General features: G+C 40.7%; 1 protein-coding gene across 3 annotated transcripts in view; it reads left to right on the plus strand.

The window, feature by feature from the left end:
• LOC121854270 (formin-like protein 20) overlaps window positions 1-24,572 on the plus strand; it is a 40,641-nt gene extending 16,069 nt beyond the window's left edge. Inside the window, exons 2-5 of one of the 3 annotated variants that reach the window (XR_006086520.1) lie at window positions 9,184-9,482; window positions 18,979-19,214; window positions 19,359-23,562; window positions 23,631-24,572. Coding sequence is in view for 2 of the 3 variants with exons in the window: in XM_042348817.1 (XP_042204751.1) it covers window positions 9,184-9,482; window positions 18,979-19,214; window positions 19,359-19,831 (1,008 nt within the window). In the remaining variant the exon portion in view is untranslated. Of the gene's footprint in view, window positions 1-9,183; window positions 9,483-18,978; window positions 19,215-19,358 lie in introns of all 3 variants that reach the window. The other 2 variants (XM_042348817.1, XM_042348818.1) reach the window with 2 other exon arrangements.
• The last annotated feature ends 1,382 nt before the right edge of the window (window positions 24,573-25,954 follow it).

Here is a 25,954-nt window from a genome sequence, read left to right on the forward strand (position 1 = left end):
TTTACGGGCAAAAACGTCTCCACTAATACTGGGAACCGCTACGAGAATCACTTCTATGTGTCGAGGTCAGAAGAGTTACACTAACCTCGGATACCGTTAAGCGGTTTAGCTCTTTGCAGATCGACGTATTCAGGTTTCTAATTATTTAAATGAATTTAAACGCCGTAAGTATAAGTAGTTAACCGTTAAAGAGGATTTGTTTTACGGCCGTGAGTAGATTTACGAGAGCGGGCGGTGCAGTCTTAGAGGAGAGACGCCTTGTGGACATGTTTGTAGGGCTACTTTTTTAGCCTACGGCGTGGAGTGCTATAGCCTAGTGACTCTGTTCATCAGTCTGGTTTATTGAGCTTACACCGCCGTGAAGTGTAGATTAATGGCTGGATAAGGTATGTATATGGGGCTGCTTATTTAACCACAGCATGGGGCACAGTAACTCCCAGCTTTGTTATGTGACCTGCGCTAATTACCGGTTGTAGTATGACTATATGTCGGTTCTATGTTGTTCATTCGTCCAGGTTTTTTTTTCACTAAAGGGAAAAATAAAAAAACCCCAGGCGTATTAAGGTTTAGAGTCACCATTATTTACCAAATCCTCTTCCTAAAGCCAAATCCGGTTGGGAATTTTCTTTCAGCAATGTTTGTTGAGTAAGATTTTTATTTGTTTGCTTTAACTCAAGTACATGGATCTTATATCAAAGCAAACTCGGCTCAAGTGGGGTTCGTTTAGGCAAGATGGTGGTGAAACTAATATTACGGGTATAATGCCTATCTCTTCAGCCTTCAATAGCTCATTAACAATTTGTTTAACTGAAGGCCACTTAGTTTTGTACAACTATTGTGAATTGGAATAGGAAAAAAATGAAATGTATCAGACTATATAAATGTAGTTTTAGATATATTGGATTGAAATGACTTTTGGTACGATAGGGCTTTGTAATTACATATATGGGAACCCTTTGTGCTTGCCTCATAAATTTCAATCTTCTACCTATAAAAACGGAGAAAAATTAATATTTATCCATAAGTGGTATCCGGAGGTCAGACTTTTGCATCACATCTTCCCCTTGCAGCTGTGTGGCAGACAATTGAAGACGTATATGGCAGGTCCCCCCCCCCCTCTCCCCCAGGAATTACAGAAATCCAATGAATTCCACAAAAGTTGGCATTCCCCGCCTCAGGACACCATTATCATAACCCCGCTGAGTTTAACAATAAAACCTTCTGGCGTGATGAACAGCCGAATGGGAGACGTTATAAAATATAGGAGTTTAACGTGCAAAAACGTTGTAGAGTTTTAAGCCATATATTTTAATGTTGATGAAAGGGTCTTGAATTCGGGCTCTTTCACGGTCGTTAAAAGTCGTTTTATTGAAGCGATGTTTTATTAAGTGTGGCTTTATAGCAGTACTTCAGTGTTTATATTATAGCCTGGCGTTCTTAAGTAGCATGTAAATTGAATACGAACAAGAGTCTGTTATTCATTCAGTTGGTGTCGGGACGTTCCATCAAGTTTTGTTTTCTATACGAGAGACGGGAAAGAAAGACAAACTCACTGACGTTTAGACATGGCCAACACATCCAAAACTTGGCAATTATGATATTTAATGGCCATAGAGAATATCATATATACCCCGCCTCCCGTCGTCTAATGGCCAGGTTACACATATAAATTGTGTTTATACTAAATTAGTTTAGACATGAAGAGTATCGTAGTGTTTTTAAAGTAGTAATGATTCTACTGGACTGACTTTAAAACATGAAATTATATAATCATTATAAATACGGCTTAGTGAAGGTCGAATTCTGAAGCTCAACCCCTATAAGAAGGGATGACGTTTACAAGTTAAGAATGAAAATAATTAATGATGTGAGCCACGTGAGAAGATTAACGACTGTTGAACGTTAAGAGAATCGTTGGTCTGAGATTTTATAAGAATCAACGAACGGTCAGGAGAAAGTGGAATCCATTAAGAGACATTAGTTAGCCAAATTTGAACTCCGGTTAATGTTTACTCGCCACGACTAACTAAGTTGAAGGTCAGCTGTCGACAACACAACGCGCGGCCAACCTCAAACACTGGCCACGAATTTTACTTGTTGAATTTGCACACAGGAGTAGCCACGTAATGAAAGCGAACATTTAATGAATATAAAAAGACACCAATACCGTACTGGCGGTGTAATAGTAACAGTGGAATTAGTATTGTGTGTGGAGGGGGTGGAGCAGCCCGCCCAGTTCCCTCTACTCGCTAATGGGGTTAGCTCGCCGGCAGGGTCCACAGTTTATTTTGTCCTCTCTTGGTTTTTATTGGTCGTAGATTACTAGAACTGCCAATTGACTTTCCTGCATTTTTTTCTCGGTCAAAGGACGTAGTTACGAATCAGGGATGATGGATGTAGAGACACGTTAAACAAAATACAGTGTGTGGGGCTTGGTGACTTACTTGCTTCCAGGTGAGGTTTACTAACACATGGCTGGAGTCTGTACGAACCTTGGCGGTCTGTCATTGGAGGGTGACACTTTACGGCAATATCTGATTTACTGTGGGTGATTTTAGTATTTTTTTGGTTAATATATTATGGTCTGTGAAAATAAATGAATAACGGTTGAACAAAGGCTGGCACGTCTATGGCCAGCTGTTCACGTCTGCGACCTCATTCGTTTGTTTGTAAATTCATATGACAGTAGTTATTTTTTTTTGGGGGGCTTTGTTCATTTGTCTGTCTGTCATGTTGTTCTAAATGATTTCCTTTGTCATTACGTTGGTATGTCCGTATGGGTTTTTATAACAAAAATAAACCAAGCTTCCGTTTGCATCACGTCGTGTTTGGCCAGTTAGAATAATTTGACAAATGTAGTCCACAGTTCTTGACGTATGTTTTTCACACTTCTCTAATATCTTGGACGAGTTCCTTCTAGGAGCTGCCGCCGTTTGCATTACAATGTTGAAGTCCTGAGAGCAATTTAAGCTTTTATTACACCCATAGAAGGAAAAGTATTTTGGTTAGTTTGTAGAATAAGAGTGTTTTGTAGTTTTTTTATACTGTATATATAGGCCACTAAACAGTATATTCCTGACTGAGTCCCTCTTCATCTGGCTGAGTTTTAATTACCCCAGTGCTCGCTCTTCACCTGATATATGAAAGCTTTGTGCGCGAGGTATGTTTTTTCTAGTGACAACGTACACCAGTGATACTCCCTGTGTCTTACATTATGTGAATATGTTTGTGGCAAAAAATTTAAATAATTATCTAATTTTTTGTTTATAGCCGACGTGTATTACTTTGTTTCCTTTATAATGATCTTATTGGCATCCTGAAAATTTAAGTTAATTTGCATCACTTACGACAATAATGGTAAGCGGGGGGTCCACTAATGAGCCCCTCATTATTACCACGAGGCTGCCTCTTGCCTTAACTAACCAGTCCATAATGCGTTGGAAGGCCAGTTCACCTTGGCGGATAAACCGTCACCAAACACTTTTTGTTCCGGTTAATTGGAAATTGTGTTGAGGCTAAACAGGATCAGGTTAGGTGTGGGTTTGATAAATGTTACATTAAAACACACACACACACACACACACATACACACACACACACACACACACACACACACACACACGAACTGATAAGTTCAGAGGAAGCGGCTACCAAGATTCTGGATTAACAACTTTTTTTTTCCTCCTCGCACTAATGTTTTTTTGATCGAGGCGAATTTGTGTTTTACTCTGTTTATCATCCTTATGTAAACGCCGGGGTAAAGATCAACACAACACCGACAACACGTGAACGAGATTCCTCTACTTGTGTGTAGCCCGAGGCCTCAGCTGTGTGTGTAACCCGTATAACATAACCTCTCTTGTTTTTAACCACTGTACAGTATATGAACAAGAGTGTCAAGATAAAATACGTTGTGTAATTAATTTTGTAACGTTTCCGACTATTATTTTGTATTACATAAATTGGTTGCGAGATGTAACTAAGCTGATTGTAAATATTCAATTTGTTTTGTATTTTATCTGTGGGTTAAATAACATAGAGCCTATCTTTATATTCTCATGCTCTAAAAATATTGTAATTGGTGGTGTGGTGTATATATTTTAAGACTTTAAAAATATCCCCTGCTGTATTCCTCGGGTATATTTTTCATACTTTAACAGCAGCACCACCTGGCTGCCTTCTTTTATATTTTACACTGTGTAATATTACGCGGGATGGAGCGTAGCCTAGCATGCCGGGTCTTGGGAAGGGGGGGGGGGAGCATCGGAGCTCTGATAATAGTGAAGACTTCAATGCTAAGCCAAGGATTAAATTTACATATGATTACCTCCAGAAAAGGATACAAGATGACTTTTACGCGCATGCAAATCTCACGTGCAATGAGTTTCTTGTTCACTCGCTGGAAGGCATGTGAGGCATTACATTTTTTCCCTCTGTTTAACGTAAAGGTTAGGTGTGTGTGTGAAGGTTTATGACAATGCCATTTAACGTTGAAGATGTAAATTTGTGTAAACAGTTAGCGTGGTTTAACCTGAATTATGCCTGACACTTTATCATTCTTCCATTGATAGAAACATGACTTTACTTAAAAAAATTTCAGCCTGGCATAACGACCGATATTAAATGCGATTCAGTTTGTGTTTAGGCAGGAATTTCATGGTATCTTACGCCCGGGGTGGATATGAAAGGCTTGTGGGCGGTTAATACAAATTTCATCAATCACAAAGACAGTATTTCCCAAAACACACAGATTCACTATTGTAACTAGTCTGAAACACACCAAGGATACTCACTCATACATACAACACTCTACCTTATTAGGGTGAGTTGAACTAAGAATTGGTTGTCTTCTCTTATTACTACCGGAAGAAACGACCATCAGAATGACTTATAAAAACTAAAAATTTTTGCGAAGATTTTTCAAAATTCCAGTAATATATATATATATATATATATATATATATATATATATATATATATATATATATATATATATATATATATATATATATATATATTCTGCAACGTTGTGAATTTTTTGAGATACAGTTGAATGAAACTGACACACATGTTACAGGGGAAAACGATATTCAATTTCAGTGAAAGTTGTCTGTTTCCTTGATGGTGCAAAACGTAAACTTTTAACTGGAAGGCTGGCGTGGGATGCACTACAACACGGTACAGGAACACACAAATATCCCTCTACAGTCTGATATATTAAGGAAGATACTGAATGATCACTATTATAAAGACACAGAAACAGTTCGATACGTCATCGTATGTAAAGAGTAAATTAGGTTTATCTCTACTGTTTTTTGTGTACTACGTAAGAATTGGGCACTCCAGCTTATATCACCTGAAGATTAACTACCATAAAGCGTACACAGGCATGAGGTGTCCTGATTGGTCCTTATACTCAATAACGTCACCCAGTGCTCTAACTAATCCTCATCCTACACACGACTTACCTACCCAACCTATCCAATACCCAAACCTAAGCTAATGTGAGTTTTTTATTATAGCATATCAGTGAGAGAGATATTGACTTCAGTGGGCAAAATCCAATCAGACCACGAGACGTCCGCTTGTATGTTTTACTTCAGCTCCTCACTACAGCCTCCCTTCTACACCTCTCTCTCCTCTCCATCTCTTTGGTCCTCCTCGCCAAATTGGCCCTTTTCCCCCCAATTAGAAGCTCGTTCCCCCGTTAACACAATTAGAGAGTCCCACAAATAGTTTTAGGATTTTTTTTTTTATCCTTAAATCTAAATTGGAGGAGCGTGTTTTGCTTTGCTGCAGCTGTGTGTGTGTGTGTGTGTGTGTGTGACCAGTGCTTCGATATACAGTATCTGGTAGTCAAGGTACACAAAAGTCTTTATACAGAGACAAAAAAAAATAAAATAACCGGAAACAGTAAAAAAAATGCAAATCGATTAAATAAAAAAAAATCCGATTTACCTAAAAAATAGATTTTGAATTTACGAGAAAAAAAAATCGTGATTTTTTTTCAACCTTGTAAATATCCTTTAAAGGTGGATACCCTTAAAAAGTGACCATCGTTTAGAAATGAATTGCCTTAAAAAGTGAAGAGCGGCCAGGCCTAGCATAGGATTATTCTGCTCATCTGTGTTTGACAATCAATTCCAATTTTTTTGTCTGATGTGAAGGTTGAGGGTAATGCTGCAGGTGAAGCAGAATAATGGAGATATATAAAATAACGACATTTAATATTTAACAACCTGCTGCGTTGTTATTCAATTCTCAACATTTTAACATAATACCATTCAATATTTAATTAACCTGTTAGATATTGTTATTATTTTTTTAACATTTAAAATGAGATCACCATTTAATATTTAGTTTACTTTGGAATTGGTGTTATTAAATTATTATATTTTTTAAACATATCTGTGTGTGTGATGCCATTCATTATTGGATTAAACTTTTACAATATTTTGTTATTCAATTTGATGTTTTTCCTACATTATGAATTGACGTCATTCAAAATTTAATTAACCTCTGGACCAGATTTTCAGTATTTAACTCGTCAGGTGATATTATTCTGTATACAGTGAATCTCGGTCACATTAATTATTTAGTTTAACATATTCCAAACTGTGGATCACCTGAAGATTTGCCACCCCAGCTTATTTTACCTATATTTTAAAAACCAACGCTAAAATTAACGTATTTATTATGGCTTTCTATTTACTGGCTCAAGTTAGAGAGAAAAATTAGTGGATATGTCTGATTTGTTGGGTAAAGATCAAGAAAAGCCATCGGTAGCCATCATAGTGTGTGTGTGTGTGTGTATTCAGACAAAGTCATTCGTGAAGAGCTACTGTAGAAGTCCCAGGCTGCTAGGAGGGTAGAGTAATACAATAACTTAAGTCCCCCTTCTCTTCCTCCCCCTCTTCCGTTCATCCCTCCTTCCCCCCCCCCATCACCTTCCTCCCCCTCCCCGCTTCCCCACCCATTCTTGGTCTTTACTCCCAATTAGCCATCTTCCCCCCTCTACTGTTTGGCCCATTACTCTCCCCAATTACAGTCCATTTTAGGGGAGGGAAGAAAGTATTGCTCCTTTACTTCCTCTCTCCTTCTCTCGTTCCTCCGAAGACTTTTTACCCCTCTCTCTCTCTATCTATTTAAGCTTTCCCTGTCCCACTCCTTATTCCCTATTCTGTATCTCCTCCTTTTCCTCTCCCCCCTTCTCCCCCTTTTTCCCAATCTTTGAACCCTTTCCTTCTAATCTTATCCCTCCTAATCATTATCCTCCTTCCCTCTCCTAAAACCCATCCCTGTCATAATCCCTCACCCCTTTTCCCTTCTCATAATCCTTAAAATCCCTTCCGCTCCTAATCCCTTATACCATCCTTCCCTCTCCTAGTTCCTCAACCCTTATTCTCCCTTCTAATCCCTTAAATGCAATCCCCGTCCTAATCCCTTATCAAAGCCGCTCCACCAATCTCATCTATAAACGTCTTCCGCTTTCCCCTTCCTATACTAATCAGTAAAAACCCTCCCCCTTGCCTAATCTCTAATCAAAACCTCTCCGCCCCTTTCTCCTTCCTCTGGACCAATCTTTACCGCTATTTTTTTTTTGCTCTCTCTCGCTCTCTACCTTTATCTTCTCCTTCAGTATCTCCATTTTCTTTTTTTCTACACTCCCTCCTTTTTCATATCTTTCTCATGCCTCTTCTCATCACCTCTGCTCTGCTCATCCCCCCCCTTCACGTCTCCTAGTCTTTCTCTTCACTTTTTCCCATCCCCCACCTTAATTCTACTCTTTCCCCTTCTTCCTCACCTCTCCCCTTTCCCTCACATCTCTTACCCCCCCTCAATTCTCCTCTCCCCCTTCACCTCACCTTTCTTCTCTCTTCCCTCAAACACGATAACAATGGAAGATCTTAATTGATACTGTGGCGCGTCTTAGTAATGATAGCCTCACCGTTTACATACTACCGCCAAGGCTTAGTCGCTCTCCTAATAACGCGATGTCCAATTGAATTTTCGTGGCTTGGGGAAGGAAGGAAGGAAGGAAGGAAGGAAGGAAGGAAGGAAGGAAGGAAGGAAGGAAGGGAGGGAGGGGGGGAGGGAGGGAAGGAAGGAGGGAGGGAAGGAGGGAAGAAATAGTTGTCCGGACTTAAAAAGATTTTTGGATCACCGGGAGATTGCGGTAGACACCCTAGGTTACTTTGATGTGATTATAAACACACTAATTTAAATCCATTCTAATCCTTGTTGGTTGTGTTTAAAGGGTATTTGATCGTCTTGTGAAATAAGGTGGGATGCCTAATCTTCAGTTGATCCAATGTTTATCCGTATTTGATGAAAAGTTTGTCCGTGTTCCCAGAGTGCCGCGTAGAACTATTAAAAAAAAAATCTCCCTCACGTGAAAATAAAAGGTCGGTGAATCAGTCAGTAACGGCAGTCATACGTCTAAAACTGTCAAAAAGTCCTTGAGCTGAGGCGGGGAGGAACCCACAATGGTCAAACAACAAATATGAGATTATTTTGTCAATTTTTTACAATTAAAAATATCTGATGACATTGTGAGGGGAGAAGTAAGGATAACCTGAATATTAGCCCCCAGCTTAGTTTACCTTCACGCTATCTGGGGGGTGTTGTTAGGTTAGGTTAAGTTAAGTAAGATTTGGTTATATTAGGTTAGCGTTAAGGTGGTTAATCTTTTGGTGAAATAATTTGAGGGGGGCGAATCTTGGTTATCCGAAGGTGCTAAAAGAGTCTTGAACAGATTCCTATCACAGGGGGAGGAACTGCCACTGTCGACAAGTAAAAAAAACAGAATATCTCGGCGACTTGGGTAATGAGGAAAGTTAATAGGTTGTATGAGTTAGGTGGGAGATGTGATGCTCCAGAGTTTTGGTGAAAAGTTTGATTGAGTGTTGATTAAGCCACTGAAGACGATGGTTTAATCCTTTTAGGTTTATGGTTTAACCCTTTGAAGATTACAATGTAAACCAGCGTTTAGAAAAAGTTAGTCATTTCCCAGAGGATGTACTGAAACAGGAATACGAACGTGTACGTCTCACGTGTAACTCACACGAATCAGTACACGCAGACACACATTATTGGCATTAAATCACTTTAAATTTGATGGAATTGCGATGAGTAATGACAACTTAAGGAAGGTGAGTTAATACTTGTCTCTCCCTCCGACAGGTGGCGGGCATGGCTGGGAGCAGCTGGGGCGACGCCGAGTGGGGGGACCCTGCTGACTGTGAGTGCGGGGGGCCACCGCCCCCCACCTTTATGCTGCCCCCTCCGCCGCGCCCTCCGCCACCCCCTGACGAATCCCAGGAGGACCTGGGCGACTGCGAGGGCCCCTTCACCTGTCCCAGCCTGCTGGGGGCCCGGGAGGACCAGAGGCCCACTAGTGGCAGGGCCCCCATGGCCGTCGTCATCGTTTCCGCTGCTACACTCGTCGTCCTCGTTGTCGTCGCAGCCATTATCGTCTGCAGGTCAGTGTCATCACCTTTAGTATACCAGGGCGACCCTGAGAGGGGCGTGGACGGTGACAGTTTCACAATTAATCTTCAGACTGGATTGCACAGGAAGATATCTTACTTCTTAACGCTCAAGTCACCTTATTTAAGTTCCTAAAGTAAGGCTAACTCACCCACGCAATATTTAACTTTGGGAATTAATAATATATGTGTATACTAAAGCTAAGCTGTAATAGGTGAGAACTAATAAAGTGTATAACAAACCCAACACGGGTCTCCAGGACGATGACGCAGCGCCCCACAACGCCACAATTTGAGGCTTCATGCCCTTGTAGTTATTTCCTGGTGTAATTGAGGGGTAGAGAAGAAACGTCTTGATTAAGGTTAAACACGTCTAACAGCAGTGGTCCTGGCGGGTGGAGGCGCTGCCATTAAAAAGACAGAAAATTGTCGACGTCCGTGGCCAACAAAACAACTTAGTTTACGTCGCCCCCAGGCAGAAAGTGGGCGGCCCTCTGTCTGTCTGTCTGTCTGTCTGTCCGTCCGTCCGTCCGTCCGTCCGTGTGTGTGTGTGTGTGTGTGTGTGTGTGTGTGTGTGTGTGTGTGTGTGAAAGAGGTAGGGGGCGAGAAGGTTACGGCACTAGCTTAGAGTTTTTGGTACCGAGCCCACCCTAGAAACCATCTCCACACTAAGAGACCACACGCCCACTTTCAAAGACTTCCCACAATACAGAGACCACGCCTAATTTGGAGATCACACGCAACCCCACATTAGAACGCCCACTCAGGAGGCCACCCACGTCACCCTTAGAGATGACGCCCTCACCAAAGACCACCAACGTTATTACACCAACACCTAACTCACTACATGAAGCAAGTATCACCAACACCAGACTGCACATGAAGGAAGTATCACCAACACCAGACTGCACATGAAGCAAGTATCACCAACACCAGACTGCACATGAAGCAAGTATCACCAACACCAGACTGCACATGAAGCAAGTATCACCAACACCAGACTGCACATGAAGCAAGTATCACCATAACACAACGTCCCACCAGTGTGAACAACTTGCCGGGCGGATGAAGCGAGTAACACCGCCTATACCAGCTCACTGTATTCCTCCGTTATGGGCGAACTTGACCCATTACGCGACAGTTGTGGTGGGTAGTTGGGGACAAAATCTGCCTGACAGTTGTGCATGGTTGTTACGCCCGGCAGACGGTGAGGGGAAGACGGGGGGAAGGGGAAGGTGGAGGTCTGGGTGGTGAGGGGGAAGGGTGGAGGTCTGGCTGGTGAGGGGGGAAGGGTGGAGGTCTGGGTGGTGAGGGGGGAAAGAGGAGAAAGGGGTTGGTTGTTGCTGGTGTTAATACTGGTGTGTGTGTGTGCGTGTGTGTGTGTCTACTGTAGTGGGGGTGTGGGTATATATTTAATGCTTTAAATATTAAGTTTACAAGAATCTAAATTCTGACTTCCAACCTCTAACCGGTTTGGGTGTGAGAGACAGACATATATCAGTAAAAGTGGTGATGTTTTGCGTCAGTTTGCAGGTCTGGTATCTACTTAGGGCTGGGACCACGCCTGACTGCCCACAGACACCAGGTATAATCCTATTATACCAAGGAAATCATCTATCATTGTGCTGACCAATCATAGCCATCAGCGATTTCTACCTGCAATTTGTATTCTGCAGTTACTTATACGACACATATTAGTTGATCCTCCGCAGCGCAGATCTCATTCAGAATAATTATATCGTTTCAGTGTTTTATTGCGACCGATTCCGTGAACATAAGACAAATGTCATAGTATCTGTGGGTGTAAACATCTCGTTGAATTCATTGGGTAGAATTATACTGGGATGGGTGGGCCGTGCCTCGTGTTTTTGTACTGACCGAGTAGGATACCGTTTGTGTCTGTAATCGAGGCCCCAGTTCATTGCCGAACCCTCATTGTTGTATGTGGGACCAGGCTTCTGTGCTGAACCTTTAATCAACCAGGCTAATGCTCGCCATAGTCTGCAATCTCGGCATATTTACAAGCCATAGCCAGGCTCTTGTGGCATACCTCGACGGCTCCTGTACCCATCTACTCTTGATGGCGTCGACTGCACCATCCAAGAGGTTTGCATTAGGCTTCGCAGTGGAGTAGTACTGCAAAATGTAGGACTTGGGATGGCAATACCGTTTTCTCGATATGTGTATTATTATTATTACAGTTTTATCAAGGCAAAATCAAGCGCCTGAGATTGAAACATTTACGAGTCAACCAAAGGGCGTCACGCATTACAAACTGATTGAGTTACGAGGGCTGGCAAATCTCTCTCTATTTTTGTGCGTCTTGTGATAATATTTTCTGCTGGGTGCATATTGAAAATCGTGCCATGCTTTTCAGAAGAGACTCGTGTCGTTTACAGATTACAGGAGACAAGACTTTCCAATATTCCTCTCCGGTGTATTAGACGTAAGAAAAGTGGTAGAAAAAAATAAGGTTACGAAAATGAAGGAATTGAGGCGAGAAAGAAAAAAAATTCAGGCAGGTAGAGAAAAACAAAAGAGAAAAATATCCCAAAACAACAGTCTAGGAGGACAGACATTTTTAAATAGGAATTGAGACGCTAAACTCAAGAGGGAATTTTAAGCGAGAAGGATATTCTTTTACTTTTGTTAAATTGTTAATAAATTTATGAAAAGACGAATCTGATAATTATAACTAGGAGAAGAATCAGATGAGAAGGTTAGTAAATGAGTGGACATAGTGAAGTTGTCTTGAGTAATATAAACTGGTGTGAAGGTAAATTACTTGAGGAGTTGAAGTAGGCAGGTCGATAAAGTAGATCAGTCTGGGAGGTAACAAGTAAACAAATTGGTGATTCACTTGAGTAAGTAGATGTCAGGTCAATAGCGGAGGAGACCATGAGTTGAATTAAGTAAGTAGATCAAGCCACCATGTCATTCAAGTGAGTCGATGAATAATTGATAAGATAAAACCCAGGTGAGTGAGTGGCCAGGTAAGTGTGGGGCGCCGGCGGCAACACACACACGCCCTCCCACCGTCCCCTCCCCACACACGCCCTCCCACCGTCCCCTCCCCACACACGCCCTCCCACCGTCCCCTCCCCACACACGCCCTCCCACCGTCCCCTCCCCACACACACGGTCCCTCCCCACACGCGGTCCCACACACACGCCCTCCCACCGTCCCTCCCCACACACGCCCTCCCTGGTCCCTTCCCACCGTCCCTTCCCACCGTCCCCTCCCCACACACGCCCTCCCACCGTCCCCTCCCCACACACGCCCTCCCACCGTCCCCTCCCCACACACAGTCTGGCGCGGTTGGCTCTGGTTTGTTTACATTCCGAGGTCCCGCTACCACACGCGAGGATTATGGCCACCAGGGCATGGCTGGCGCGCGCACACACACGCGCACACACACACACACACACACACACACACACACACACACACACACACACTTACCTTCTTAAACAACCCAATTTTTCATTACCCAAATTTTCGTATGGGATTTCTTACATAATTGGGTAATTAATATTTTTATAGATATGTATTTTTTAAATTACTTTATGGCTTCGCCTAGAGGTCGCGGGCTACAGACGAACGTGCAATGATAATAAATAAATGTATCAGAAGATAGTGTTGTTCGCCTGCAGTGTACATATAGCGTTACATTCCAAAGAAGAAATGAATTGGACTAGCGGTGAGTGAATTATTATTGATAAAATAATAAACATACAGGGTTCACGACCACCAAGGGTACATTATGCCCTTCTTGTACGTGTTGCAGCCGAGTCAATATTAGACGTGGTTATATTCGAAGTGTTTTCAAATGAATTTAGTATTGCATGAACGTAGTTATGTATATTTAAGATATTACAAGACCCCACGTTACAAGACTTAGAGCCAAGCTCGTTTAACGCCTCGCAAACTGGTATACTTTACACTGAGAGGTAAATCATCTTGGTGTTTTCTTTCTGTTTTAGATTAAAGTGCTTCAACTACAAGGGTCATTAAGCACCGAACACAGATAACATTTGAAAATTATGAACACAATAAATCTCTTGGTTCTTGCTGTTGTATGTATGATGTTTGCTCGAGTAAAAACGAACACATGTTTATACAAGTTTTATGGTTAGTGAGCCTTACTATCGCTTTCATTATTAAACATAACTTGGGGAGCTTGGACTAGCAAAGGAGTGCGGAGATTATAATCGAATCAGATTATCCAATTAATTCACCAAGGCTGCCGCGTGCACCTCATCACATGCCAGATTTTAAGCAACCCAACTCAGACATTCAATAAATGCCTATTAACTGTAAGCCTCTTCAAGCGTAATCTGTATAGTATATTATCGGCAACGAGATATTGTGGGAATAACGAGCAGAAACGACACACGCATTACTGTTCCCAAGAGCATATTGTTTTAGTGTTAATGTTCTCGCTTCCTTTTCGTTGTACTGAATGTAACACAAGAAGAACTTATGTATCGTAGTGCGAGGATTAAATTTTCCTCTTCCACTATCCACCACTTATTAGGCTACGCAGGTATCCAATGGCCCATTGTGGATGAAAATATCTCTAATTAATAATTGACTACAAAGGACACAAGTGGATAAATATATGTGGCAAGTTCTCAGGAGGAAAATATCAGTACAGCTCACCTCAGCACATTCCTTCACGCCCGGGCCACCAGTCAGCTCGGACCCCTCAGATCACCTTCACGGGGGTTTCATGTTTCTTAATGTTGTTGTGTGAGGTTTATGGGTTTATTAATGTTTTATAGCCATGTAATAATGCAGGTTGGGGCCTTTCACTTTGTGTCGCGTGTAAGTCGATACCATTTACCCCCGAGTTTTGTGGCTTCTTGTTAACTATAATAATTTTAGCGTCTACTTCCCGTGTTTTGTTTGAGTTGGAATTTTGTACTGTTTCTTGTGCCTGTGTTCTGACTTTTAGAAACGACAGTAAATATTTCTAGATAAAGTTATAATATTGAAAATTGCTCGTGGGATATTGCCTTATCTTTTTATCCAGGAAAAATTTCTTAATGGAATAATGTGAAAGTTTCATGTGTACTGGCCTTAGGAGTTTTAACATGATAAGCTTATACTGCAAGGTCCGTGGATCTATTTCCGGATAAATAAGCAGAGTAAACTTGCATACTGTGTGGGTGTTTGAGAAAATCTGAGCTCTACTACACTAAACGGGGGCCTTCAACCCTGAATCCAGGAGTGAAGTTGAAGCTAGAGGAACAACAACATGGAAATACTGCAGCAGTTCGCACGTGATTGGATCAGAATATAGGCACTTTGACGGTGATTGGATGAAGGTTGTGCGCTTGTGCCTCGTGTACATAACGCACATAGCAACATTCGGCTAAATTAGATTCACCTACCCAAGCCTAACACGGCCCTTTACGACGTTAATCAGCTTAGCACAGCCTAACCTTAACAAATGACTTGGTGTGTGTGGGTGTGTGTGTGTAATGGCCATAGGGGAGAGCCGAGGTAGTATCCACACTACATTACCTGCCCTTGCTTGCTGGCTCACAGGCACCTGGAGGCGGGGGAGACGCACACGCTGGGGAGTCAAGTTTCTCAACATCAAGTGCATGTGGTGTTCGTTTTACTCTAAGACTTAAGAATATTTTAGAATCTTTAAGAATTTTTCAGTTGTGATGCTTTATTTACGAGGCGTTGTTCTCCGATTCTGTAACACTGGAAAATAATGGTTAGCAAGAATTAAGTCATTGGCTGTGCTTAGCCTTACTTGGGGAAAAATAATCCTCGCGTCGAAAAATGTCAGATTCAGAAAGACGCGAATTAGACTAGAAAAACAAATAAGCTTCTTGGTGCAAAAAAAAAAAGAATGTTTTTAAACCCGAGAGGTCCAGGATGTCTTGAAACAATACGGTAATTATATTTTATACATTATTACAAGGATTTTTTTTTACATCAGGTAATGGTGCACATAAGTTTCTTTTTCGTACCTCGTAACTTTGCCTCTTAAAAGTGATGATTACAGGGGGAGAAGGACATAGAAAGTGTGATTTTACGTCGAATAAGTAAAAGAAAAAAGTCACAAAAGGAAAATCAGGTAAAAAAAGTGACTAAACACAACTAAAATAATACTAATACTGAATATTTGCCACCAAGGGAATGAAATAACGACCACAGAACATATTGTTAACGTGCAGGTTACTTGACTATTATACTCCAGTAAGTCCACCGTTCATAGCTACACTGGTGGTCTCCCTCTCACTCACTGCGGCTGTCAGTCAAGTACAACACTATTATAGATATAGGAATATGTATAATATTTTAATGTTATGTCGCTTAGGGGAAAATTGGGCCTTTATGAATGATGATGATGATATTATTATTATTATTATTATTATTATTATTTAAGGACAGACAGATTAGCGATTATCAACTATAATATATATATATATATATATATATATATATATATATATATATATATATATATATATATATATATATATATATATATATATATATATATATATATATATATATATATATATATATATATTTTTTTTTTTTTTTTTTTTTTTTTTTTTTCAAAGACCTTTGTGTGTGATTAATGTTCCTCAGGAAAAACAAAAAAATTCTTCACGCGAACATTAAATTATACTGCTGAAATTCGCACATAATCTAATTTTACATTAATGCAATTCATAAAAAAAAATTAACAAGAAGACAGGATAGTAAATAATCATGGGGATATATATGTCATATTTTCAGTGAATTATCGCCATCTGAATGTTAAGAGTTATGATGGGTTTAATATTTTATTGATGTGAATAGATCAAGAGCCAGTGTGTAGTGAGTCAGCGGATGGTCGCTCTCAATCACTGGAGTCAGCAGGTTTTGTGTATTTAATGGCCCATGTGTTCCACCCTGGACGGATTCATAAATATTATAGACAGGAAAAAAAATAAAACATATCTACAGGTAAGGAAAATACGAGAGGAAACTGTTGGTATGGTATAATAATATTGAGTTTGGAATAAACTGGTACCATGACTTCATTAAAAGGTACAGGTGACTTATTGCAATGGGCGAGGTTCGATATACCTTTTGTACTGTACACATAGGAATATTAGACCACATGGGCATACATTACCAGTTATAAATGAATAAGTACTGAAGGGTAAGATTAGTTCTCAACAGGGAAAATCAGTACAGGTCACCCCAGCACATTCTTTCATGCTCAGGCCGTCAGTCTGTGTGGACCTCAGATCACCTTCACGTGGTTTCATGTTTCGTAATTGTTGTTGTGTGAGGTTTATGGGTTTATTAATGTTTTATAGCCTTGTAATAATGCAGGTTAGGGGCCTTTCACCCTGTGTCGCGTGTGAGGCTACATCTTTTTTTTTTTCAACAGTTTTCTGGCTTCTTGCTAAATATAACCATCTTAGCGTTTACTTCCTATGTCAGGTTTTAGTTGGAATTCCATACTGATTTTTTTTCACGCGTGTTGACATTTTAAATCTGCGGTAAATTATACTTGGAAGCGATAATATGCAAACTTCACGTTAGTTTCTCTTGGCTTTGACTCAACACGAAATCCACCATTTAAAATTGAATACTTTCATTATATGTAGCTGGTCGTAGATGTTATAAGGTCGCACTGATTTCGAGGAAGCAGGACTGTAGGTGTATTTGAGAGTATCAATGGAGACCCTCAACTCTGGCAGTACGAGTCAAGTTCATGTTAAGAGGAATAACGCGGGAATACTGTAGCAGGCACCCACGCTCACACGGGATTGGATTAGATTACGAGTACCTTGACGTTGATTGGATGAAGGCCGTGTGTTGTGCCTCTTGTACACACAGTTTCAATTAACAGGTGCAACATATTACATTAAATAAGGCTATCCTAGTCAAGCTTAACATAGTCTATTATAACGTGAATCAACTAAAACAACATCACTTCGGTACTTGACTTGATGTGACTGTGTGTGTGTGTGTGTGTGTGTGTGTGTAATGGTCACATGGGAGATCCGGGGCAGCATCCACTTCATTAGGTGAGCCTGCTTGCTGGCTCACAGACACCGGGGGAGGGAATGGTCACGCGCCCCCTCCACTTGCCAGTCTCCCGCTACACTCATCATCATCACCCTCGCTCAGTCACACTTATCACCGTTGCTATCCTTTCCATATTCTCACACTGTAAAAATGATTATAAATGGCCTCTATTTAACATGCCCCCTTCTCGTTGTTGATGATATAAAGTATTTTTTTAGTTGCTATAAAAATACTTGGTGATTTTATTTCTTTATATGGAGTACGCATGTGGTTAAGCGTAGTACTTTGGAACAATCTCAAGATGCAGTGATTCCCATATGATAGTTCATACCTGTAATTTGGTCAGTCACCTTCTAAATCGTTTTTGAGGAGCCGCGCGAAACTTGAGGTAATAATATGAACCATTGTCACACAGGAAATATTACAACTGCACTAAGACACATTAATACTGATTTTTTAACTTAACGGAGAAAACAATGCAATGGGTGTAGCCCAACTGTACAGTCAATCGATGGGAACCGAGCAATTTTTTTTGAGCTACGTATATTGCACTCACAACGAGGCAACGTATTGATCAGTGCACTTCGGAGATCGTCTTCCACCGCCTACTTATTGGGAGATGGGACTTCCCTCTCCCATGTAAGTAAGTCTCGCCCGCCCTGGTGAAAGTTGTGCTCCCCGTTAATTTAAAGCCTACTAGATTGACCAGACAGGACCAGGTAGAACTACAGTGTGTGTGTGTGTGTGTGTGTGTGTGTGTGTGTGTGTGTGTGTGTGTGTCAATATCCCGGTGTCTGTTTTAATCAGAACAACATTAAAGCGCTTAAACGTATTTTTCAATTTGGTGAAACAAGTTACCGTTGAGGGGATTATATTTTTTTGGTGTTTTGAGTTAACATAAAGGAAATTTATTGTGTGTAAGTTTTACACCTGTGGGGAAAATGTGTTTAATACTAACAACTTATAATAAAAACATTTTGTCTTGTGAAAAAGCCTAAACACCGTTTTGTAAAAATTATGAGTTGTAAAGTTGGTATTTTATGGATCAGAATTGCCTTTTTCTCCTTTGGGCAGTGAACACATGTAAAAATATATATATATTTGTCTTGTAGCTTTAAAAAGTTTTATTTTGAAATACATTGGAACTGGCTGTAAAGAACATTTTATGAATTTTGGTGGTGTGTGTGTGTGTATAGTGTATGGGTCAGCGTTTTTATTTCATCACAACAGCCCAATAGTTGTATGGTAAGAGTCAGCAGAATATAAAAATACTTTTGTCGTCCCTTGAATCAAACGCAGGTTTTTACCCTCACACACTTTTTGTATATAACATTTGGATTTAGAAAGATATTTTTCAATTCGTTCTCCTCCCCTTCCCTTCCTCTTTAACTATTTGACATATACAGTATAAGTGACCACCTCTGTTTACCCCAGCAGACTACGAGGCCGCGGACGGACTCCCAAGGGGTGCACGGAGCTGAGCGGGGCCATCATCTACGACGACCTCCCCTCCGCCCCCACCATTGTGCCCGCCCGCACACGCCCACGCTTCAAGCCCGTACCCATTGACGGGGAGGAGATGATGGGCATGACCATGGGCGTTCATCTGTACACCCCCGAACCCCGCAGTAACCCTCCGTCAGAGCACCTCTATCAGAGCATCTCCTCAGGTAGGCTGCGAGCCTTGACAGTATTAAGTTCGTGTAAGGTAGAAATTGTTTGTGGCTGTGATCTCACCGACGTGTGTATAGTTACCGTGTATGTTTCTTGATGCACTTTAGTACATAGTTTCACACTGTGTTTGTGTCCCGCAGGTAGTGAGACGTGTAGCTACAGCACCAGTGACGCGGCGGGGCAGGACGGTCGAGCCCTCCTGCGGCCTCCACATCCCCGGAGTGTGAGGACCTCCACCCTGGCTGACACCGACAGCGAGGAGGAACCCCTGGCGCCCATGGGCGTCCTTGGGGAACCCAGCGACAACGACACGCCGAGCATGTCGCCAGCCCATTCCCGCTACTACTGTGCCAGCGCCCCACCCCGTACCTCCTCTCCGGGATCAGATTACGAGAGTGTTTACTACGTGGGCGGGATGCGGCGTGGGCGTCCCCCTACCCCACAAGAGCGCGGTCTACCGCCTCTTCCCTCCCGCACTGACAGGTTCAGAATCTACTTCTCAGTGGATCGTGGGCAGCACCGAGCACCTGGACGGCGGGGCAGGCGGCAGAACCAGCACCACCACCCGAGGAACCCACCAGAGGCAGAACCTCTCTACGAGAACCTCACTTAGAGCACCATTCGTTTAAGCACTAATTTGGGACGTCGCAGCACCCTAGTCGTCCTCTGGTGGTACAGTCCTGTCCCCGGGTCGTAGATGAACCGTCTCGACCACCACAGTTCACGCTCGTCGTAGGTGATAACAGGACCGTCAGTACTAAGGCCAGGTGATGCGAGGTGTGAGTGTGTGTAGCACTCAGTTCCGTTTGATCTCAGGTGTAGCGAGCTGGCTCAGGTGTGTAGGGACCCAGCCAGACGGCCTCGATGGGGAATGTGTGTGATCTCCCCGAGTGTTGAATAGGCAAGATAAGTGACCCGCTGGAGTTTAACGGTGATACGGAAATATGCGAACTGGAGATTAATGATACAGAACTACGTGGGTTAAGCAGCCCACAGTAATGAAGGGACACTTGGATGGTAACCTTGTAGTGACCTATTGAGAGGCGGAGTGTTGAGTGAACAGTGACACATGGCTCCTGCCCGTGGCGCTAACAGTGATGTATTACACACAGGTGGCCGAGTCTACGGTAATACACGGATATAAATAAGAAGACGCCACAGGAAGGACATCTGGACGATTTCTTTGGAACTATTGAGTCTCCGGTGATGTCAAGTGGGACGTTATTTTTTTTTCTATATGGGAATAAAGAGAGAGAGAGAGAGAGAGAGAGAGAGAGAGAGAGAGAGAGAGAGAGATATGGTTGCAATATTCAGAAGAAGGAACATAGTGTCGATATTCTGAGCCTATGAGGGGCGTCGATGGATGACTGCCAGTGTTGTGGTTCAGTGTTAAGGGAGTCTTGTACAACACCCAGTGCATTTATAATCAACCTCTGTTGTTGGTTAGTATTGTGGCTATTTAAAGAATAATGATTTGTAAAATGTGCTCGACGCATTTAGTTCTGATTTGTTAACTGTTTTAGTGTTTAGTGGATAGACCGAAGTGAAAGAAAACAGAATCACAAAACGTGTGATTTATTTTTGGTGCTTGTGTCTTTCGTGAGTGACGTCATCGGAGAGTTAGTGACGTCATCAAGTCTCCCAGGCACGGCACAGGCCAAACACTGGCAGTTTGGGATTAAGCAAAAGACTTAAAAGTGTTTGCGTCCGTAATGAGACAAAAGAGACAGTGAGACCTTAAGCCTGGCAGTACGTACGGCTTCTGCGCGCCTCCTCGCGGACCGGCCGTACCTCAGCACGTGCGCACTTGTACGGTAACGTGCCACGTGTGTGAATATTCAGCCTACGGGAGTACCTTGGATATATTTTGTTAGGTGAACCTGCTGGGGGGGGGGGGACTCAAGTGAAGGTTGTGCGGGCCCAGACATACCAAGGACCAGGTAGTGTTCTTAATCACCCCAGGTAATTAAAGGTGTTCTTCCCCCTTGTGTGATGAACGAACTTACAGCGCCTGCGCAAGACGCCTCAGGGTTGGACAAGACGGGGCGATAATTAATTAGACTCCCTAGGTTGATGGTAATTGTGTAAGAGAGTTTGCGAAATCCCAAGGAGATTGTAAATTTCTTCCCAAAAGACAATACTAAACCCAAGAATATTGTAATTGTTCAAGGGAATTTGTGAAATAATTAGGTAGTGGAGAAAAAAAAACCCAGGGAGTGTAATAATAAAAAAAAGCACAATGATAATGGCCCAGGGAGGATGATAGAAGGGGTGGGTAGGTACAAGGAGGTGGTGTACTGGATGGGGGTTGGGGCGGGGCACTCTTGTAGTAGCGTTGTCTGAAGGTGCATTCTAGTCCTGGACGTCCGAGCACACGCTGACTCTTTCACTCATCACCTGCTAGAGTTATTATGTGACACACCAACACACACACACAAACAAACAAACACCTGCTGTCATACATTCATACACACATACCATACATAATTTTATACCTTACATTCATCAACTGCTTGTTATTATGTGGCACACGAACATATACAAACACACATAAACTTACATACATACATACATTCATTACTTCTATCATACAGTCATCACTTGCTAGTGAATACTGTGACACAATTATACAAATACATATATACTATCATACACAGGTTCAAGTTTAACTATACATACAATTAACACATACACACACACACACACTCATAATTTCCATCACTTTCACCAACACACACACACACAGGTCCACAAGTAGACACCCGTGCACACCCAGGTAATGTGCACGTCAGGATACAGGTTAACTCACACACCTGTGGGTCAACACTACCACCCCTCTGCCAACTTAACATAGACGGGCGAACCTCATTTACCATCATGTTTTTTGACTTACCTGAGCCAAAGGGTGAACTCACGACACCTCCAAGTCTTCTCATATTTTTCTTTACGATTTTTTACCATTTTTTTTTCTTCTAGTAAAAATATAGTTATAATTTTCAACATAATATATCACCCTCCAGAAAAAAAAAACCCACTTGGTTGTTAGGGGGGTGGTTCAGGAGATAATATTTTTGTTATTGTTTTCACTTTAAGGGAAGACTTGGGTGTGTCGCCAGACCACACCACAGGGAAGATCTTTAAAAGCATGAGTCTTAGTTACTGTTCTTACATATCAGTGTCAAGAGTCTTCAGCAGTGTATAGCCTAAGTCTCTCTCTCTCTCTCTCTCTCATTCCTGACTTTCCCCTCACGAAGATCCATTTTTATTTTCATGTTCCATTTTCCTCCTCACACACGCACACACACAAACCAGTCCTGTGTTCCCAGCCTCTGTTAGTGTGAGCTCTCGACGAAGCAATTTACTCGAACCTTTACAGGGAACCGTTGTCCAGTGGTTAATAAGTCATATGATAAAAAAAAGTTACTTTTCTTTGATAAAACGGATCACTACCTTTCCACAATAAGGACGAGACTTATTCAAATAATACAAATAAACATTAAATTAGTTACAGGTGGACAATTATTATTAAGTTAATAATAAAATGTCCAAAGTGTTATTAACCAATGTGCTTCTTTTTCTCCAATAAGAGCAGAATTGATTGTGGTTGAGATGGAGGCACACAAAGTACACCTGTGTTGTTTGGAGTGTGTTGTGTTTTGTCGTCAGCTCACGCCATCATGAGCTTCTGAGCATCATCTGGGTATTAGCAGTATATAATCTTTTTATTCTCATTATTTTTCTGTATGTTATATCTTATCTTCACCGAGTAAACAGTGTAAAAGGAGAAGGTTTATTTAGTTTTATACAAACAAAATTATAATTATGTTTAAAATTTTCATAATGTGCAAAGTTCCAACGAATTGGTTATGAATTTAATTTGATTTTTACACATGAAAACTGAACAATTGGTTTATTCTTTTGTTTTATATTGGTGAAAATTATCTGGATTACACTGCCAGCTGATTTATTATTGCCAGTACCGTTGAATACATCCTTCCAACCATTCCATCTTATTTATCCGGGAATACTGTACATTATTGAAGAGTTCATGGGTAGAAAAAAGGGAAAATGTTTATATTATACTAACTTACTAACATTATTTGTGGTCATTTATTTGTCACTGGGTTAAGGGGATATGTTTTATATACAGATTTGACTTTAATTTACAAGTTAATTACATTTACAAACTTAAGTCATTTACTTAAAAATTTACTGATGTATATTTAAGCCTGAGTATCATGACTTAAACCCCCAGAATATAGAATCATCTTATTTATGGGGACAGGCATTGTATTCAAAGAGTTAAGAATCTTACTCAAAGGATTAAATCATTGTACTCCAGAGGTTAAGTTAACGCATTAAACGAGAGAGAATTATTGTACTCAAGAGAGGGTTGGCATCGTACTCCAAAGGTTAAGTTAACGCATTAAACTAGAGAGAATTATTGTACTCAAGGGAGGGTTGGCATCGTACTCCAGAGGTTAGATTGAATTAAAAGGGTTATCTTAATGGAGTGAACTAATGTACTCAAGGGGGTTTGGCATCGTACTCAATGGGTTAAATCTGCATATGCTAATTTTAGTTACTGGTTTAAATCAGCAGGCAATAACTCCAGGAGAATTCTAATAAAAAAACAACAACTTTATGTTCCTAAACCCGAGTTAGATCGTAATGGCCAGGAACATTAATTTTCATGTAATTTAATTAATATTCCATTTTCTTCTCGCTCTACAGATCTCTTCAAAGTATAAAAACCCCATCGATTCTTCATTTTCTAACACAAAACACCCCGCTGTTTCCTTTTCAGATCTGTTCTTTCTCTAATTCCGCATCACTAAGTATTCTTTTCTCTTCGAACAATTGTATTCTTTCACTGATAACCTAAGTCCTTGTACGTCACCAGCATCCCTCCTTCACTCGCCATTGCACCATTATTATTTTTTTCGCTCACTCACCAACGCCTCATTTTCTTTCATATTATTTTATGTCACTAATATCCCATTTATTTACCGGTATATTTGTAAATATTTTCTTTCAAGAGTTTATCTCGTTTTCTTTAATTGGTAAAATAAACAAAGATTTTCCTTCAGTTGTTAAACATCCATTTTGTTTCATGAGTTATTCATATCCTATTTTCTTACATTAGTCAACACTCCATTTCCTTTCACTTTATACTGTACAATAATGATCTTTTGTTGTCGCACTAACTAGTCACCATAACGACTCTCATTTGTTTCATTACTGATAAAAAAATATTGTTTTATGTTACATTATTTTTTATTAAAGCGGTGAGTGCTCAATGTGATATACTTATATATTAATATGTTTTATAAGAATCTATTGTATTATTCAGACGACCAGTGTTTTCTTTACTCCTTAACAAACCAGATAATACAGACTGGAATATTTATATAGAATGTCCTGAAGATTAACCACCCTCATGCTAACTTAACCTCACCCAACCCCCCTCCAGTAGTGTTAGTGTTGTTAATCTAAAGGTGATATAATCTGCGGTGTCTAATCTTCAGGGGAAATATTTGGTGGTGCTTAATCTTCAGTTGATCTATTGTTAAAAAAAAAGCAAGACTAAATTTATTGACGAAAAATTAAATACTTTGAAACTGTATTACAAATTACATACAGGATCTTCACGAGAGAGTGTTTTAGATCTTTGTTACAGATAGGACAAGGAACTCCTAAAAGATGATGAAGGATGCTTGCGTCATGACCAGAAAATGTGTGGGGGAGAGAGGTCATGTGCCTCTGACCCTGACTGATCACATTATCAATATGCTGGAAAGTGGGTCATCGAAATTGATATATGAATGGATAATAAATAACAGTGAATAACGAGGGAGGAAGAACTAACATAAATCCTGAAATAACCTGATTAAAAGTAAATAAAAAATAATAATGATGAATAATGTGGGATAATATACAATACTGAACATAACGTGTGAGAATTTATCGCTTCGGTCTGGACTGAGAGAGGAAAACGACAATCAAAACAGCACATAAACACAACCAGATTACAAGACCTCATCTTCCACAACACTGACATATTACCTTGGGTGTGTGGTGAAGCTGGCTTAAGTCGGGTTACCTGAAATATTACTATATTGTGTGGTCAGCTTGGGGAGATATAGGATAAGACGAAGAGGTGTGAACCAATATGGCAACAGGGGGTACTGCTGGTGGCTGTGAGGGTAAAAAAAAATATAGCTGATCATAATCGTTAACGAACACCACTTACTGGGAGTCAAAATGATAAAGAGACTGTAATACATCATAACAGAAAAAACGCCCATCAGTAATACCTTTGTGAGACGATTAATATTATATACCATGGTGGATAATGTTGATTCATGACTAAAGATACGTATTGTCAGGTAAAAAAAAAAGAGAAGATATTTACTTTTATGATTGAAGAAGAATGGTTCCTCTGGCTATACTATAAGACTACACCAAGATGATCTCTCTTTTACAATCTCATAAATTCTGTTCTGTTGCCATGAATACCAAGTGAGGCAGTTATTCAAGTATGAGGTTCCATCTTTTGTTAACGTTCTGGTGAAGGTGAAATGTTGTTCTATCTTTCTGAATATCTGTTACACTGACTTAGTAACGGTACTAACATTAAATAACTTCAGGTAGATATAAACGAATTTTTTGGGGAGTAATTATTGTATTCACATTCCTTAATAATACTGTTCTTACAAATATCACCTTGAATTTG

Source organism: Homarus americanus, unplaced genomic scaffold (genome assembly GCF_018991925.1).
Source record: "Homarus americanus isolate GMGI-L3 unplaced genomic scaffold, GMGI_Hamer_2.0 scaffold54443, whole genome shotgun sequence".
Lineage (NCBI taxonomy): Eukaryota > Metazoa > Arthropoda > Malacostraca > Decapoda > Nephropidae > Homarus > Homarus americanus.